Here is a 20490-nt window from a genome sequence, read left to right on the forward strand (position 1 = left end):
GAGGGGGTTCTGAACAGGTACCAGCAGAAACATTTGTCTTTTATCAGCATAAACATTCTATGTTCAGTAGCAAGTGTCCCTGTTAAAGTGAGGTGAAGTGGTCAAGCACAAGGCGTAGCGACAAGCGGGTGCATTCCCGTGAAACTATCGCGGTTGTGCTTGCCTCACGCACACACCTGCCCGCTGCCGAAGCTGAATTGTCTTGAACTTTTTGTACACGACACCCAGGACATATCATCGGAAGGGAGACTGATCCTTGCTGTTCGTTAGTTTCCAGAATCTATTACTGTTTACTAAATAGGACATCAACAGGAGGGCAGAGCATCCCCACAAAACTAGATGTAGGCCTATCAGGTAAAGTTATGTAGCCTATAATTTTAATTTAAGTTAAATAGGCTACAGCTGTGTAGCGCACAGAAGCCGTTACCATGGTTACTCTCCATAGAGCGCCTCCCGTTTACTCGCAGAGTACTTGTCTCCCTTTCTTTTCACCTGAGGAAAGAGCAACCCCGCGGTGCCAAGCAACTACATTGCGATTTTAAGAACGTTAAGATCGACATCTTCCCAAATACTCATCAGCATGCAATGTGTAGCTATCCACTTCGCTATGGCATTTAATTGTTCGCTTGTCTTGCTTTTGTTTATCTACTTCTAATAATTAACTAATGCGTTAATTAATGCGCAATAATAATGCGTTTACTTGCCCAGCCCTACTTTTTACTTATTTTGAGTCTTTCCAGAGAGAATTTTATCTGTATAATCCAATGTATATTATTGATTTTTTTATTGTTGATTCATTAACAGGTAAGCAGCATTTCCATACTGTAGCATGCTAACGTGGTGCTAATTATAGCTAGTTTATTTTCTGTTGGGTGGTTTAATCTATGACATTAAATAATATTTGATATGCTCATCATATGCTTTGCATGTAAAATCTTAAATTTCAAAGAAGCTAAAACCATCAAATAAATGTAATGGAGTACAAGTATAAAGTACTATAACATTTACATAATACAGTACCAGTTTATAATATACATTACATTTACTCATTTACTTAAAGCGACTTACAATTGCTATATATGTCAGAGGTTGTACGCCTCTGGAGCAAATAGGGGTTAAGTGTCTTGCTCAGGGACATGTGTCGCAGTGGGAATCGAAAAGAGTCTTCCGTATACTGCATTAGAATACAGGCAGTTTTATAAAAAGAAATATGATTTAAGTACAATACTGACATTTAAATGACCAAACCCGTTGATCACTCAAAAGGGCTGAAAAACGAAATCATGAAAATTAATTGCTAATGCTATTTGGCCTATGACTAATTACCTCAGCCTCACTGTTATCCCATTCAAGCTCCAGGGTGGTGGAGGTCATGGACACGAGCCGCAAGTTCTTGGGAGCATCGATCTCTGAGAAGAACGATAAAGCTGACAATGTTGGGGACACGGAGACCAATTCTCAGGAATTGTGAACAAGCAAACATCAATAGTTCAAACATCATCCGGCATAGATCCAGCTAGTGTATAAATATAGTTGATTTGCATGATATAGTTTACATATTCTGACATCATATGCATACATTTTACTTTAGATGCACCTGAAAATAATGTTATGGTTTATTCTACATGTTAAGTTCACTCGTTTGTGCTCAAAACAGATGTAATGTAATGTTTCCACAAATAATGTACTTTCTTCTGCGCAAACAAAAGCAAAAATATCCCTGAACAGATGTTTACTAACATATCCAATATAGATAAACAGTATGGTATGCATTAGGCCATATGTCATCAACTGTACCTTGTACCTGCCTGTCCTCAGAGGCAGGTACAAGATCACACACGCCACTATCACCACATCTGCTTGCTGTCAGACCTCACCGGTAGTAAATTCAGTGGAAATAGATCCGCTCTCATTTCCCTTCCTCACACCGCTCACAGACACCTCGTAACGTGAGCCAGGACGCAGAACCTGTGGAACAAAAAAAAAAAAAAAAAAAAAAACAGGGACAGTTTGGTCTGTTTCATCTCTTTGCATGGATTTTTTTTGTTTGTTTTTGTTTTATCTCCAGACACAGAAGACAGGCAGACTCTGAGATTAGATAATTTAACAAGCATGACAAGCATACACACACACACACACACACACACACACACACCAGAAACACTATACTTAGAGTACAATGTAATTACCCCAAATGCAACTCTCAAGTTGTGAAGACTATCTTTTCTGTCCCCAGATGGCAGATGAGTCCACATAATGTGTCTGTATGATGAGATCTGTGACACCACAGCATGATGATTACACACACACACACACACACACACACCTCCCCCACCACTCACCTGCAGGGAGTACTGGCTGAGAGTGGGCTGGAGGCGGAAGGTGGTCCGTGGACCCTCTCCTCCCACCAGGCCGTAACGCAACACAATCTGATCAATCTTTGCTTTTGGTGGTATCCACTCCACAAACGCTACGGTGTCTGACACATCCCGCACAATCAGCTGTGTGGGGCCATCAATCACTGTAAAACAAAGAAAGAGAGAAGCATAATTACTGAACGTCCTGCTGCTATTGTTAGAAACAAAGCAGACTCACTAGGGTGTGTTCACTTTGCCAACCTTTGCACTACTTTTTGACTTGGTGTAGATATAGTTTGACATTATTTTTGACATTTCCAATTTAACACCGGGTGTTTGGTTAGGTAGGGATGCACTTTACACTTACTATCAGAATAATGTGCTGATGATTTCCTCTTTATTTGGTCAATAAAAAAAAAAAAGCTCATATCCCATAAAAATAGTAGAATAAAGAGAGTACAAAGTTTGGAATGTTTTCTTTAAAAATCAAAACAGTTGCCAATAATCTTTTGTTGATTAACTAATTGATTAATCAAATCATGTTTCAGCTCCACTTTGAGGAACTTGAATATATTTGTTTACAAAATACCAATATTCTTTGAACAAAAGAAGTTAAACTGCTCAAATGTTAAATCTTGTCTAACCACATGCAGCTGCAGAACTAAATAAAAATCATTCTTGGCCAAATTATGATTAAATTATACAAAATCAAAGAATAAGTAAACAAGATTCCTACTCTGACCACACATTTGATGCCAACTATTGGTTTGGAAAAACATCAGTCAGTATTCACAGGGAAGCTAAAATGGAAAATTTAAAATGAGGGGAAGTTCATGTTAATACTCGCTGCTTCGAGCTTACTCAGTGGTAGATCAGGGTTTGTTATCAGAAAAGGCTGTTCTTTGACAGCCAAGCATGTAAAACTTATCAGACCTGCCGGAGAGGCGCTGAAACAACAGGGTTTATCTGAGCAAGGTGTAAAACATAAGCCGTGATTAAAGTCTCTTCATGCTGGTTGCTGGAAAACAGCACTAGGTGTGAAGAGCTGAAAACACGTGATGAGAGATCTGCGATACCAGGAGGCCAGAAGGCCCCCAGTTTCCCTGTTACTGCAAGTTCTGATCCATGTGGGGTCCCTCCCATGGGACCAATTTGCCTTGGGAGTCCCAACCAGGAGCTAATGCCCCAGACAACACAGCTCCCAGGTCAGAGGGATGCACTAACCCCTCCTCCAAGATAAGGAGCCTCTGTGTTAGTCATGGATTGGACATAAACACATTCAAGTATATGGTGATTCATGTGTACTTGAACACCTTAGGTAAAAGGTTGGAGCTCATCCTTAAAGATAGGGTAAGGAGCACAGGCATTCGCAGGGAGCTTGGAGTAGAGCTGCTGCTCCTTTTCCATCAAAAGCTGAGTGGGCACCTCCCTTTACAGGTTTTCTGGGCAAGTCCAACAGGTAGGAGATATCATTTACCTCATCTGTCTTGGGAACGCCTCCCAAGAATCTCCCAAGAGGAGCTGGAAAACACTGGTGGGGAGAGGGACGTCTGGACTACCTTACTTAGCCTTCTGCCACTGTGACTCGCCCCCGCTTAAGCGGCAGATGGTTGGCACAAGAGGGATTCACTAAACTTTCACGCGTAGTGTTTTCATTGTTAGAGCGTCAATCCCTATATGAAGGAATTTCAGTCAAGGTAATGGGGTGTTAATGAACGTGATAATTAGCACTCTTTCATTAACCTGTTCATTACTTCTTTTCACAATAGCTATGGTTCGATCTGTTGCTGTAACAGATGTATGGGAAAATGAAGGTGCTAAATCAATTCTGTCCTTAATTTCTATTTCTGTTAAATGAGGCTCAAAGCTGTAACTTAAATAACGGTTATGCACAGTTTATGATTCCCATTAAGTTTGACCAAGGTGACGAACCTCATTTAATGTTGTGGAACTGACCAAAACAGCACAACAAAATGCTTAGTTCAACATACAACTTTTAAACTGGGAGCCCCATAGTATACTGTGATATACACTGAACAAAATTATAAACGCAACACTTTTGTTTTTGTCCCCATTTATCATGACCTGAACTCAAAGATCTAAGACTTTCTCTATGTACACAAAAGGCCTATTTCTCTCAAATATTGTCAAATCTGACAAAATCTGTGTTAGTATGCACTTCTCCTTTGCCAAGATAATCCATCCACCTCACAGGTGTGGCATATGAAGATTCTGATCAGACAGGATAGGTATTGCACAGGTGTACCTTAGGCTGGCCAAAATAAAAGGCCACTCGAAAATGTGCAGTTCCATCACACAGCACAATGCCACAGATGTTGCAAGCTTTGAGGGAGCGTGCAATTGACATGATGACTGCAGGAATGTTCACCAGAGCTGTTGCTCATGAATTGAATGTTCATTTCTCTACTATAAGCCGTCTCCGAAGGCGTTTCAGAGAATTTGGCAGTACATCCAACTGGCCTCACAACCGCAGACCACGTGTAACAACATCAGCCCAGGACCTCCACATCCAGCATCTTCACCTCCAAGATCACTGGAGACCAGATCCCCAGACAGCTGCTGCAACAATTTGTTGCATAACCAAAGAATTCCTGCACAAATGTCAGAAACTGTCTCAGGGAAGCTCATCTGCATGCTCATCGTCCTAATCGGGGTCTCGACCTGACTGCAACTTCGCTCAGCCATTGAATCAACTTCACATTGATCAACTCTATGTGAAGGAGATATGTTGCACTGTGTGAGGCAAATGGTGGCCCCACCAGATACTAACTGGTTTCCTGACACCCCCCCACCAACATCGGACCCGCACAGTGCAGTGAAACCGCACTACTTATTGATGGCTGGGGAGAACTTATGTAAATAACGCAGGACCAGAGCTTTCTAAAGTCTTTCTTTAAGCTTTTGAGATATAAATAAGTCCCAGACTCAGGCTTGATGTATTGCCGGTCCACCCTGACCTGTGATGTATTAGAAATTGGCCCCTTGGGTCTCCTCCTAGAAAATATTCTGAAGAAGACAGTTGCTGAGAACCAGTACCCCCATCAGCTGTCCTCTCCTTCTGGTTTCCCTCCAACTCCTCGTTGCGTTACCTCTGTCTCCCGAGAAAGGATAAATCTTTGTTATAAATAATTGAGTAACTTCAAATTTGTCTTTTCCTCTTTCTTTATCCAATTAGGTGTCCTGCAGTGGGCCTCCATGAAAAATTAACAAGTGCCATGAATTATTAATCGATACTTAATTACAACCCACGAAATGAACAAAGACTTGACAGGAAATTGATGGTGTTTTGACTGCAGACATCAGAGTTTGAATTGTTATGGACAGAGTTTGAATTGGATCTATTACAGCTGTCCAAGTAGTGTCAGCTGGGTGAAGAGTGGGGGCAATACCTCAGAGAGATTTACATCAGGGACTTAAATGGTTACAGACCAACAAATATGTCAAGGTGACACTGCTTATGCCAGGGTATTTAGCTGCGTGTCTGTGTGTGTGGCAGCTCTTGAAAGTGCAGGGAATAATATGCTACATTCAAAATAACAGGTTTTCGTTTCTGACTGATTGACTGAAAATTAATTGCTGACAGTTTTAATCATTGCTTAATCGTTTAAGCCTTTTATCAAGCGAAAATGCCAAACATTCTCTCCCTCCAGCTTCTCAAATATGAGGAATTGCTGTTTTTCTGGGTTATGTCATTGTAATTGACCATCTTCAGGTTTTAGACTGTTGGTGTGACAAAACAAGCAACTTTAAGATGTCGCCTTGGGTTTACTAATTTATTATAAATATGAAATTACCGGGGTGTTTTGTAATGTGACTGGTTGGCTGGATGCTTCTTCCTCAGGCCATAAATTTACAACTTATCTTAAAGCCCCAGAAAACTTAATTTCAAATCTTAGGTATTTTTGTGTTGCATTATTGGTTATGACTACATGAGCAACAATCAAAGTCCATTCTATTTTCTTATTAAGAGTGAAACACCTTCAAAACCCGAGCTAATGTGTTTCTATAAAGACTGTGTGGGCGCAGTTTGATCAGGCCTGATTAACTGTGGCCTGGCAAACCAAGTAAACATCTGTAACCACATGTTGAATTAAATACTGCTAAATTCTGACAACACCCACTTTAAACCAGTGAGAAGAGACAAAAGCACACATAGAAAGACGTGTGTAGAATAATAACTGATTGAGAAAATAGGTTTTCAAGGGCATTAATGTTATTTTTTGACAAAACCATAAGTAATATGTAGGAGATTTTAGTTATATCTCATGTTTACCCATGTGCTGTAATGAAAAACTGTAGGAAATGTTTGTATGAAAATATGTATACTAATTCAAATATACTAATTCTTTCTGCAATTAAACATAAGGGAATGTATTTTTATTTTGTCTATTTACATGACTGAAAATATATTCTAATATCAAAGTTTATCCACAGTTTCCATTAGTACATACATGTTGTGACTGTAGCAGTGACTGGCTGGCTTCGACCCTGGTCTCGGAGTGCCACCAGGTTAACAGTATACTCCTCCCCTGGTCTTAAACCAGTTTGCACAAAGGAAGTGATGGTGCTGGGCAGCTGTGCAGTCATCCCTCCATCATTGTCCTAGAACAAAACAGAGACAGAAGTGATGAGATGAAAAGAGACTTGAGCTCATTTCTGTAGCACATTGCATATTTTGAGTAAATGTCAGCTACTGTGTGCCTTAAACTCCTTCTCACAGTGGAGACAAGGGATCTGGCAGATAAAAGATTATCCTCACCAGTAAGACATAAACGGTGACATATGCCATTAAGTTATATACAGTTGACTTTCTGAGCTGTGTACAGCCTTTTTCTTTTGACTTATTTGTAAACATTTGGATGGTTTAGCACATTAAATTCCCAAACTGTGCTGTTTGGCAAAAATGGGTATGACTGCTACTGTGATATTTCTCAAGCCATATTCTGCAGAGGCAGCACATCACACTGTACATTTCCAAAGGCCTGTCACTCATCCATATGGAGCCCCTGATTTTCCCAGCTGTTCTCAGAGAGCCAGTATCGCACTTCCTGCCGACCGACAGATGTTACACCTACTGCTGCTCCAAGATCCCCAAAAGCCAGCGCTACGAAGGCTCGTATAAAAACAGAACATATAACAGCTTGCTACTTTCCTAAATCAAAACTGTAATTAGAGATCTAATCCATTTAATCACCTCAACTAAATTACCAGGGTGGGCAGTAACACACAACGGTAATGTTCCGATAACAATTGGTGTTTAATCTCAATAACACAGTTAAATGATGGCAATGCTAAATTATATAAAAAAAAAAAAAAGTCATCATTCTCTCTGTCGACAAGGTCGCTTAGATGAAGAATGAAAAAAAGATTCTTTTGTATTTATCATTTTCATTTTATTGAGCCAAAGGGTGACAAGAATGTAGGGCTGTTTGATTTCCCATTCATGGTTCTTTGATATTTATTATTTAATTTAATGTAATTTAGTTATTCAGGTAAGACAGCATGTCATTTTATCTGTCAATCAAAAAACACTGTCAAGAGGTGGCTCTAAAAATCTTCTTACCATTCATAAAAAGCAACATATATGGTGCTGTGAAAAAGTGATTTCATATTTTTTTCCATGTTTGTCACACTGAAATGTAACAACAAGTAAACACAAAATGCAATTTTTAAATTAAGGTTTTTATTATTAAGGGAAAAAAATCCAAACCTACATGCCCTGTGTGAAAAAGTGATTGCCCCCTCCTCTTAAAACATAAATCAACTGTGCTTTATCACATCCTTGGAAAGCTGAGTTCAATTTGTCACAGAAGGAAATCACATAGGACCTGCCTGACAAAGTGAAGTAGACCAAAAGATCCTCAAAAGCTAGACATCATGCTGCGATCCAAAGAAGACAAGTAATTGAGATTTATCAGTCTGGAAAAGGTTATAAAGCCATTTCTAAAGCTTTGGGACTCCAGCAAAAGCCATTATCCACAAATGGCTAAAACATGGAACAGTGGTGAACCTTCCCACGAGTGGCCCGGCTGACCAAAATTATAATTAAGAGCGCAGCGACGACCAATCCAAGAGGTCACAAAAAACCCCCACAACAACATCCAAAGAACTGCCGGCTTCACTTGCCACAGTTAAGGTCAGTGTTCATGACTCCACCATAAGAAAGAGACTGGGCAAAAATGGCCTGCATGGCAGAGTTCCAAGATGAAAACCACTGAGCAAAAAGAACATAAAGGCTCGTCTCAGTTTTGCCAGAAAAAATCTTGAAGACTTTTAGGAAAATACTCTGGCCTGACGTGAAAAAAGTTGAACTTTTTGGAAGGTGTGTGTCCCGTTACATCTGGCGTAAAAGTAATACAGCATTTCAGAAAAGGAACATCATACCAAGAGTAAAATAGTGTGATGGTCTGCGGCTGTTTTGCTGCTTCACGATCTGGAAGACTTGCTGTGGTAAATGGAACCATGAATCCTGCTGTCTATCAAAAAATCCTGAAGGAGAATGTCCGGCCATGTGTTTGTGACCTCAAGCTGAAGCGCTCGTGTTCTGCAGCAGGACAATGATCCAAAACACACTAGCAAGTCTGAATGGCTAAAGAAAAACAAAATGAAGACTTTGGAGTGGCCTAGCCTAAGTCCTGACCTGAATCCAACTGAGATGTTGAGGCATGACCTTAAAAGCGATTAAGGCTTGAAAACCCTCCAATGTGGCTGAATTACAACAATTCTGCAAAGATGAGTGGGCCGAAATTCCTCCACAGCGCTGTAAAAGCCTCATTGCCAGTTATCACAAACGCTTGATTGCAGTTCTTGCTGCTAAGGCTGGCCCAACCAGTTATTAGGTTTAGGGGGCAATCACTTTTTCACACAGGGCCATGTAGGTTTGGATTTTTCCCCTTAATAATAAAAACCTTTATTTAAAAACTGCATTTTGTTTACTTGTGTTATCTTTGTCTAATATTTCAATTTGTTTGATGATCTGAAACATTTCATTGTGACAAATATGCAAAAAATAAGAAATCAGGAAGGGGGCAAACACTTTTTCACACTAGTGTAAATATGGTGGATGTGAAATGTAATGCAGCACTATACGATATACTTTGTCTCCAAAAACCAAAATGTTAAGTAAGAAAGCCCAAATATTTCTACCCAGTTATCAGCCAAGCCATCACACGCTGACACACAGCTGACATATATACACAGGGATAGAAATGTACCCATTATTTGCATACATTATTATAAGCACACTGCCACAACAAAGAATGAGGGAAAAAGGCAAACTTGCTTTGTTCTGGGGTGGCAGCAGACATCTCAGATGCGGACAAGTCAAAAACAGGAAAACATGGCTAGATACTATCAGAGGTAAGTGAGAGACACTGTTTTGTAATTTCGTTCATGAATCAATGATACATTTTACATTATTTGAACCTATAATGCCTTTATTACAAACTGTTCTGTGCAAAGGGGTTTCCTCTCACTTAATCACCTAATTTCTTCAACAAGATGCAGCTTCAGAGGCTCAAATGAGCAAGAAACATTGATTTTTAGTTGTTTGTGGAATCTGCCTGGCGCTGTCTCTTCTTCCCAGGAGTGAATCACAAAGTGCAATTTGAACAGTGTTATAGCCACAGGCATGAGTTAACATCATTTCAAGTTCATCTAGGCATCATATGAACAAATGGTTTATGTGAAGAGAATACTGCAGAATTGCACAGCCTCATCATGTGTCCTGACCTTTGACCATTTGAAGAGTATTCAACATGAATCACAACTCTGATTTACTTTAGGGTAACCTTAAACTACTGCAGCTTGTCTAACAATCAAAGAAAATGTTTTTTTTTTTAAAAAGGGAGCTTCCAGGAAATCACATAATCAATCAATACTGAGAATATTTCTTATGGCTGTATATGACTATAATACCACTGGAACTAATACAAAATAACTAATATAACACTAGTACACTTCTACTTGCAGCAGTATTGACTGACTGATTGCTTTACAGCTTCATTGATTTATTACAAAACAAAAACTCAAAACCATAATGTATTAGATGATGTGGTTGGTATGTGCTACAACAACGCTGGTATGGTATTTTATTGGAATGTCAGATATATACTGTAGCTGTTTCTAACAGCGTTAACGTCAGGACTCGGAGCTTCCCCTCCCCCTCTCTTTCTGTCTTTCCTTTTTACAGCGTACTGAGTTCTGTGTTTGTTCGCAAAGGCCATGGCTTTCATGCCTACTTCCATTACAAGATTGTCAAAATTCACAATCCCCATTGCTGGATTAAATCCACAGGGGGTGGGACTGCCAACTCATAATATGATTTCCCCTGTGGCTGGAGCAAGGGAGGGAAAGCGAGGGAAGAACATATACAGAAAGGGATGGAGAGGAAGAGAGAAGTGAAGGAAAAAGAGGGATGGAGGGTACCTTCGGCAGCAGAGAGAAAAGGGTTGGTGATCTCGAGAGGTGGTGGATGCAAAATAAAAATGAGATTAGGAGAACAAGATGGGGTGGGGGGTGGAATGTGCTTGAAGAAGAGAGACAGTGGAGACACATGAGGATTAGATAGAAAGACAGAAAAGGGAGAGCTAAAAGCAATCAAATGAAATTAGGAAGCCGACTGCTTTTTCAATACAGAAACTTTCTATTAGTGAAAGGGCTTGAAATAAACACATAAAAGCATTTTAACATTAGATTTGAGGCTTGGACTGTGGCCGGACCAAAGGATATCTCCCCCTGAGAACACTTTAAAGGACACAGCCAGTTGTTGTGATGGGGCAAGAGATTAGAGTGCCGCGAGTACCTGAATTTACAGAGGGAATTAGAAAGAGAAAGGTTTTGGCTTACTGGCTTTGAACCTGGCCCTGCTATGGTTTTATGAAAGGTTATTTTGGTAAAGGGTTTAATGGCTCATCCACCTAATAGCCAATAAGCTTAAGACAATCCGCTTGTCTAATTTGGTATGGGATTCAAGATGAGGAAACCCGCAAAAAAAGCTTAAAGCCATCAAGTTACTTTCCTTAATTTTTCTGCACAAAAATTCAAAGTCATTTACAGATTGGCATGGGTGAGATTTGAATGCAATTCAATTTTCAATCAAGAATATTTTGTTCAGTCAACAAGCAAAGGTAAGAAACAATACTGTTGTGTGTGTGTGTGTGGGAGATCAGGCAAAGCATGTCCTGATGATTCATTAAAAGCCTTTTTTCCTTCTATTCTTCTCACACAGAAGGACAATGTGGTTGTCTTCCAGCATGCTGTAATACAGTATTACATTGGGACTGACAGCGAACACATACACACAGTGTTCACACAGCTTTACTCTACCTTGGGGATGAAACTGATCTCCCATCCATCGAAGGAATAGTAGAATGGTTGCCACTGGACCTCCACTGATGTCTCTGTGATGGATTTAAAGACTAAACCATCTGGATTGGAGAGATCTGGAGAGATAGCCAGAGATATATTATTGTTCTTCAGTGACCCACATAGCCCATAAATCACTACTCCATCTCATGCTGAAGGTGTCTTAATTAATTTTCTTTCCTTATCATTTAACCATATTCATTTTAGCATTGGCATTAATCAAAATATGTCATTTTTGTTCAAAAGGTTTCAAAACATGCACACCTGCTTCATGAAACACAATGAAAACACTTTTCAAATTGGATAAGCATTGATTTCGACCGTACTGATGATATATACACATATACACATACACACACACACACACACACACACACACACACACACACACACAATATATATATAAAACTTACAGGATTAGTTCCTTGTTTAATAATAACAACCGTAGCCCATACTTGATTTTGCAAAATGTTAAAATTACTTTTTTCACAGGCATCTGTGTCCTCATAAATCTTTCCAGATAATCACATACTACATTTTATAATTACGTTTAGCAAAGACAACCCAACAAATCATATCGTCACTGAAAAATGGTTGCATCAAGCCTAACTGCCCTAAATTTACTTTATTAGCCTGAATTCTGCAATCACTGAAATTAAATTCACTTATCTGTAAAATGGAGGATAGTTTTACCTGCCAAGACTGAAGTAATGGCAACACACTGTATGAAGCCAGCTAATGTAAAGTGGATACAATATTCTGTTTGCCACTGAAAACAGGCTATTACTTTAAACAGTTCAGTGAGTTTGCAGACTTCTGATGAGCATGGAAGCAACTAGTATGTTTCTCTGTCAGGTTCGATGACCTGGCATTAACACTGGCCAGGAGGTACACATTCAGGTGTTCATATTTGTCTGTGTATGTGTATTAGAGTGTGAGTGACGCCAAGCAGGTGTTACAGGTAGTAATCACAAACAGTTGACACAGAGGAGCAGGTGGTATTCTCACTCTATTGACACTGGGAAATATACTGGGGAGGATTTAACAAAAAAAAAGGTGAGAGCTACGGTGTGTGTGCATCTGCATGAGTGGTCCATGTGAGAATGCATGTATAGCACTGTGTGAGACAGAGAACATTTTATTCTGCTGGTCATGGAGCAAACACGACCTCAGTGGAATATCCTTCAGGCTCCCCCTGAGAACATTTTGTCAAAACAACCCGGAGGACTGCACTTACAGGTTGATACAGTAATGCTGGCAGGGACGCTGATACTGTTGTTAATGACAGCGAACACGTTGATGTTGTACTCAACGCCTGCCTCCAGGCCTGAGATAGTGCAGGTGGTGATATTGCCTGGAATCCTTATCTCTAGTTGAACACCTGACAGAGAGATAGGTAAGACATTACACTGATACATGGATGCACTTTTTTTAAAAAGACATTGTGTATGCTTTCAAGACATTTTGATTCGGCTGACGCTTATAACCTCCCAAAGCTTCGAAAGGCTAGTATAGCTCTGTGCTTACCTCCAGTGCTGCTTGGTGTGTAGGTCACTAAGAAATCTGTGAGCACAACTGACCCATCCCACTCCAGCTCAATAATGCGATCAGTCACGCCACGCACCTTCAGGTTCATGGCTGGTGCCACTGTTGGGACAAAAAAAAAAACCCAACAACATATGTTTAAACAATGGCTGTTTTTATTTTGTGTTTTTGTAAACAGTGGTGGTTACTTTAATTTTTTTATATGCAATGGTAAATTGTTCCAGTCCAAAGGAACAAATGCCCATGTTGGTAGTGAAGGCAAGTACAATTCAGCAGCATTAGCTCTAGTCTGGCACCAAATGCTACGAAAGTGGTCATTGAGATACTATGGGGCTCTGTTATAGAGATTATGAACCACGCTGAGTTGTAGTTGTATGGCTCTATCCTTCAAAAGGTAACCACCAAGCTGCTGGAATTGCTGATAGCCAATGTGTACAATAATACAATGACTCTTGGTTTGAGACTTGTTTTATCCTAGACCATTAAACAATGAACGCTTGAAAAACAAAACAACTCAAAACATAAAAACTGGCCAGCAGTTTCAACCTTTATAGATAACATTAACTTTTCCACCAAAAAGCTTGTTCTGATGTTCCCTTTCCACAAGCAGATCCCGATTAATTTAACAGAAACAAGAGGGGGCCCAGAGCACTGCCCTGTGGGACTCCAACTTGTTATACATGTTGTTAGCTAGATAGATGGTCTCTGGAATCTCTGGATTAAGGAACCATTTCTATGCTGATGGACACGGACACGCAGCTGACAGCTTCTTAGGTAATAGAGTGGTCGACAGCGTCAAATGCTTTTTTTGTAAATCAATTAAAATCATTCCACATCATTGTCTTGCATCTGTCTCTCCTTTCATATAGTCTGTAAGGTAGAGTAGGCATAGGATTTGAATATGATTTTCTAAAACCAGACTGATAATTATAAAATAGATTTAAAATAGATTTAACTAATACTGAAAAAGTTGCTTGTGAACTACTTTTTTCCAGCTTGTTAGAACACAAGATAGAAATCTATAATCTAAAACACTTTAAATATCAAAATAGGAATAGGAATACCCTGTTCAGTGTGGATGGATAATGGACTAGGATACTGATAGATGTCCCTGGACAATAAAAGGAAAATTTAAGTTATTAGCATTATTGCATTATTGCATTTTTGCAGTGTTCCTCTTTCATTAGTACATTCCAGCCAATAAAGGGAAGACAGTGCCTGTGGCAACAAGGGGTAGAAGCAATGTCATTCATTCGTGGCTGAAGTGGAGATCGTCAAGCCATAAGCCTGAGAGGTGGTGTTGAATGTAAATGCGGAGGCATAAACAAGAGTGTTTATGGCTCCCACTGCCAACAACAACAAGGAGGAGGATAGGGAGACAGGTGAACGACATAAAGGAGGAGAAGACAGAATGTGGAAACAGTTTGAGTTGGAGAAACGACAAGACAGATTGAGAGACAGACAGAGGACAGACAGAGAAGAAGACTAGACAAAATGTGTTTCAGGAGAGTAAATGACTAACATAGAAAGAAAAGGTCAAATGAGAGAATAAGGAAGAAAGAGAAAAGGAGACAGAGGAGTAAAGGATCAGTGAGTGTAATGGTGTGATAAACAACCTCTCACCCCCTCATCATCTCTACAGCCTGTGATACAGGACTCTACAGCACAGCACTGAGTTCTCCTCTGGGAACCGTTGGACACTCTAGTAGCTGTTTCAGCTCCTTCATCAGACACTCGACAGATGGGCCCGTGCTGTACAGTAGTTTGCTCATTCTGAAACAGTGAAACTGCACAGGGGAGAAATCCTGCAGCCTTCACTAAGCTAGATTTATTTCATCAATTAGACTCAGTTTCACCACCTATATGAAGTAAATAACAAATCAAAGAAAAGGAGCAATAATCCATGGGATGGAAGAAGAGCAATGATGAAATGAGGTCACGCAGGAGGCTGAACGGACGAGCTGCTTAAGATTAAGACATTAACCCATAGAAAGTGAGGGGATAACTCTCACGGGAGCACTTAGGAAAAGGTTTCTCTTAGAAGTTAGACAACAATGTTAGAGCTGGAATCTTCAGCTTTTTACTAGCAAAGACAAAGAAGCAGTTAGTATCTCACCTTGTTGTTGCTGTTGCTATGTGAAAGGCCACCAACAATGAGTTAATTTGAATGCAAATATGAGTATCAGGAGAGCCTCTGACCTTTGTGTCTGACTTCAGCAACTTGATCACTCTTGTTTTCCTTTCTTATTCTAACTTCAGTTTAAGAATATTTTGTTCCTGGGCTGCCTACAAAGCAAACAATTTTAAGAAATTCACATCTCTACCCAGGTAGAAAATAAATTTAAAAATCACCAGACAGACCAAGGGAAATCTGAATGGCAATTCTCACTTGTATACATGCAACCTAATATTAGAAACACAACAACTAGTTGTGTTAAAACGCTCATCTACATAAATGGGACTTTGCAAACACACTACATCACTTGCAGACTAATTTGAATGCTGAAGGTTTTTGTCTATTTGATTTATGGGAAATTGTGAAACCATTTCTCAGGCATGTATCTTTCCCAGGGTTTGTTTCAAAAGGCCAACTTGCTGAAGGTTATTCAAGAATCTCGCCTGGAGTCTTTAAGTCTCATTAGGTCTGATCAGTATGCTATCATAGGCAGATCCAGCTGCATCTCCTGAACTAAAACCTTAAAGTTAAAACTCAAGCTGACAATGGAGGTCAGTGCGTCATCAGAGGACTAACTTGCCTTCGGGCTACTTTATGTATTGGCATTTCTGTTGTTAATTTGCCTAAGTGACTAAACTGAAACTTGGAGTGAGAAGTATATTTGTGGGGTTTGTATGTAATAGAAAACATCTGAATAATGCATTTTTAATGCTTGTGCATTTCCAGTCCCCCCACTCCAATGGGGGTAAAAGTTCAATCTGCTGTTGATCTAAAGCTAAGAACCCATGACCACTGTGCTATGAGATTGTTTTCCTTGCTCCAATCCATTATAAAGAGTCTTACTCTGTTGCATTTTGTTTGGTTTTATTATCCATGTCTTCTTTTGTTAAGCATTTTGGGCTGCATCTTTGCTTGATGTGTGCTATACTAGTAAAGTTATACACAACCTTATTACAAACCAACCATGGGACTGTATCACAAAGGAAGTTCAAGTTAGGTCAGGCTGGGTTACCTTTCCTCAATATGCTTAACATTGGTGACCCTGCATAACAGGCATCGCAATGACGGCATCTATTTTCCTCTGCTAAATCTACGTTTACCGGTCCAGCTACAAGCTTGGTGACGTGAAGGCAGTGGAGTCAAGAACAAGGCATTTTAATAAGATATGAGGAGAGAAAACAGGCAATTGCTGTGACTTAAAGTAATATTCAGCAAGCAAAAAAAACAGAATATGACGAGAAGAAATAAAAGTTATACAGAACAAATACCACGAAGACCAAATACTGCAAGAGGTCTATAAATATGTACTGGAATTATTATATATGCCTTAGCTCACATGTTAAGTAGACTTGAATTATTCTAAGGAAAAAAGTGTTTATTATTAAAGTTTGAAGGTTGGAGTTTATTATTTTGCTCCTTTGTGGTATTCATGTGAGTTAAGAACTAAAAACTAAACACATTTGTCAGTCCAGACTGTAGTTTAATCAGTCAATTTCTGCTTGCTAGGCTAAGTCAGATATCTGCGTTACTGTTCTTGTACACATAAAATGTTGTTTTTGGAGTGTTTGTTTGTTTTGATATTATCTGGAAACAAAGCCCTTCGCATTGCCACTTTACGTTCTCAAATTTAGCAAACTATTCATGTAAGTCTCCAGAGTTTGAATAAACAACTCCAAGCATGCTGGGTATGATAGTGCCCTTAGTGCACACACAGCTACTGTAAAGTATATCCAAAAATATGTCCATCCACGCACTATTACTGTAGGTTTTATTATAGGTGAAAAGTAAATTAACTTAAATTATGCTTTTAAAAAAAAAGGTCTGTGGGGTTTCCTATCCTGACATAGACATTTGGTTTCTTATCCTACACTCTAATACAGCGTCCAAAAAAAGGGGGAGCTCACTAGATGTTTACCAAAAGATCTGACACAAATTCACGTCTCTTTTGGTTGGGAAAAGGCAGCTCCAAAACACATACTGTCAAAGATGTTTTGTCATACAGGGTATCAATTTCTATTCAGTGCAGGAGAATGGTTCTGGATATTAAAGGACTTTTTATCACAGGCAACAACACATTCAGTCACATCCATGATAACAACGTGTGTCCTCAATCTGCTCAGGCAGACTATGAATGTGTTACAACTGTATGTGTTTCCCTGTGCTATGTGTCCCTTTTCCCTTTTCTGTCTAGTTCTGCCCCAGGTGTGCTACATCTGATTGCTAAATGAGGTCCACTTGGATTGGGAAGCAGGTCTTTAAAAGCTCCTGTACCAGCATCAGAAGGGAGGGGCTTTCTGAACTGGGACTGCTGGTCTTGCTGCCTTTCAGGATTTTGTATTTTCACTTTATATTTTTGGTATTCTTAATTTATTGACTTAACTGATTATATGTCTTGTTATGTTAATGAATCTCATGGCTTTGGTTGTTTTAAAGGTGTTTATCTTTGTTTGGTTTGGGTCAGTGTAACAAATGACACATACAAATGTATGTTCTTCGCCTGTATGGCTGTCAGCTTAAGTTTGGGTATGTGTTTAAAATGAGTGCTTAATTGTGCGATGACGTGGGCTGTCATATGTCAAAGCCCTTTAACATCCCAGTTAAAAACATCTAATATTACAACAACAGATAGAAACAAAGTGACTTTGTACGCTTGGCTTCTAAATTGCTGCTACTAACTGACCTGCTGTAAATAAAAAAAGCCATGCTATTCAGTCAAATTTGACTGATGCAATACAGCAGAACAGGGCATTAAAATAAGGTAATAAAATAGACATGCATAAGGGACAGACCCTGCATAAGTGCAGCACTGAGATCCACAACTATTTGAGAAATGTAAATGTCAGTTGTCACCACTGCCGCACTCAAGAGCATGTCAACAACGCGAGAATGTCACCGCTTCTTTTCCACTGTAGCATCAGGACTCGTCGAAATGATCGTGGAATTCCTCTGCTGTCAAGATTAAATGCCACTCCTCAGCGCAAGTTGACCTCTTCTTTGTGGGCGGATACACTATATAAATATATATTTTCATGTAAAGATATATTGTATCCTACTCCACGCCTGAAACATCCCATTTAAATTCAACAGCCTCCATCATTTCTCATAGTGGGAAGAATATAGGCCACTGTAATTGAAGCAAAAATACATCCCGCTTTCTTCAGCTTTTGATAATATGAAGCACTTAAGCCTGTCACCCTACAGGTCTCTGGTAATTGAACTGCTAGGTTTTGTATTCAGCAAACTATCCCCAACAAGCATTGGCTATTTTAGACTCTAATTGCAAAGAAATAAGCAATTCGGACTCCCTCACTTGGTATAGATATTAAATGAGAGGGCAGCAAGGAGGAATAAGCCTCAGTAATATGATTTGCTGTCCCTGTCTTTTTATCACTTGCTCTTCTGTCTGTCCTCATCCTTCATCCACTTTGTTGACAGCTGCCTCAAATGGTGGAGGAGGATCTGATATTTTGACGTGGAGAGCTGGGTTTTCAACAAAAGCGAGCACGACTCAGAACTGCCTCAGCGGCAGCTAATGTGGCAGTCCTCCCCGGGTGAATGTGACTTTTGACAAATGAATGCTGTTACACCTTCTGCTGTCCGGCAAGTCACGCGCCCCGCCACCTGCATTTGAAGCACAGAGGGGCTTGTTTTTTTCTGGGCTGCACGTCTACTCAAAATGACAGGACTGAGAGCTAATTGCTGTAGCAGAGCGAGAGAAAGCCTTGCATTTAGAAATCTATGCAGCAAATCTATCTGCCTGCTCTGTAGGGCTCAGACAGGCAACCATGTGTTATGGAGGATCATGGGTGAGAAGGTTTACTTTCTATCTAAACGCTACAAGAGGTGGTTGAATCAATTACTCCCTTTATTCTCGTTAAAAGTATGCTGATAAATGAAATCCCCTGCTGTAGCCTTTATCTGTCTGTAAACTCTCTGCACTCCATGGCACTTGAATGCCAATGCAAATTTGATCATTGTTCCAGGCCCAGCTACATATTATGCAAAAAGCACAAATGTCTGCTGGCTTCCACTTCTAAAATGTGGGCTTTTACTGTTTTTCTTGGTTTTATTTCAACCAAGATTTTTGACTGTTAGTCACATAATTTAAAAGATGTCAATTTGAGCTTGGGGACATTTTTGTCTTACCTTTTATAGACCTAATAACTAATTTATTTAAAAGACAAAATAATGAACAGTTGCAGCCCTGCTTGTATATGTTAGATCTACAGTAACAGTGCAAGCGCATCCAAAGCTAGATTTTCTTAAGAGTAGTTTAAGGGAATATATCTTACGGTTTGCTGTTATTATTGTCGTGAACCAGCCAGTGTTGGTTTAATTTTATACCAAAAAGGAAGAATCCAGAATCTCTCTTTGTCTCTCCCTGAGAGACAAGAGGGAGGGTTGAGATATGAACCCTCAACAGACAGCTTAAGTACCCCAAAGGAGGGGGTGAAAGGTTTGCTCTACCCCCCCAAGTGCTGTTTCGACCATAAAATCTACCACGTCCGGTGAAGTTGAGATAACAGACTCTATGCTTGACTGTTAAAATGGCTATATTAACCTTGTCCAGAAACTAACCTCATCCTGAACTAGGTTATCTGGACCTCTTCGGACCGAGGTCAGGAAACTCTAAACACTCCCAAGACCAAAAGGGCAGGGTAACCATGGTAACGACGTTCCCCTTTCAGATTACCTCGAAACATCAAAGAACCCTCTGACTATTCACACCCAGTTGTGAAACTGGTGAGGAAAGCCACACGCCAGGAAGGACGGTCCCAAATTCCTTTGTGTGAACAAGAATGTGGTCTCCTTATAAACTTGCCTTATTACCTTGTTTGAATTAAATAATCTTTAAGTTACTTAGTGGCCTGCCACTTCAATTTGAGTAGTTCTATTACCATGTTCTTGTTAGAAACTGCGTTGAAAATAAAAATCCATAAATAAGTTAATTTTGCAGTGCTCTTTAATCTTCAGCAATGCTCACCGAAATTCCAGCATTTAATTTTTGTTGTAAATTAATGTTGT

The 20490-nt window shown here is 39.7% G+C and overlaps 1 protein-coding gene across 1 annotated transcript in view; it reads right to left on the reverse strand.

Annotated features, from left to right (window-relative positions):
* LOC123986100 (tenascin-R-like) overlaps window positions 1-20490 on the reverse strand; it is a 113256-nt gene that overhangs the window by 65674 nt on the left and 27092 nt on the right. The window contains exons 7-13 of the mRNA XM_046074182.1: window positions 13272-13391; window positions 12982-13125; window positions 11706-11821; window positions 6830-6980; window positions 2343-2521; window positions 1878-1968; window positions 1327-1409 (exon numbers count right to left, since the gene is read on the reverse strand). Coding sequence (XP_045930138.1) covers window positions 1327-1409; window positions 1878-1968; window positions 2343-2521; window positions 6830-6980; window positions 11706-11821; window positions 12982-13125; window positions 13272-13391 — 884 coding nt within the window. The remainder of the gene's footprint in view (window positions 1-1326; window positions 1410-1877; window positions 1969-2342; window positions 2522-6829; window positions 6981-11705; window positions 11822-12981; window positions 13126-13271; window positions 13392-20490) is intronic.

The sequence above is a fragment of the Micropterus dolomieu genome, linkage group LG17, assembly GCF_021292245.1.
Source record: "Micropterus dolomieu isolate WLL.071019.BEF.003 ecotype Adirondacks linkage group LG17, ASM2129224v1, whole genome shotgun sequence".
Taxonomy (NCBI): Eukaryota; Metazoa; Chordata; class Actinopteri; order Centrarchiformes; family Centrarchidae; genus Micropterus; species Micropterus dolomieu.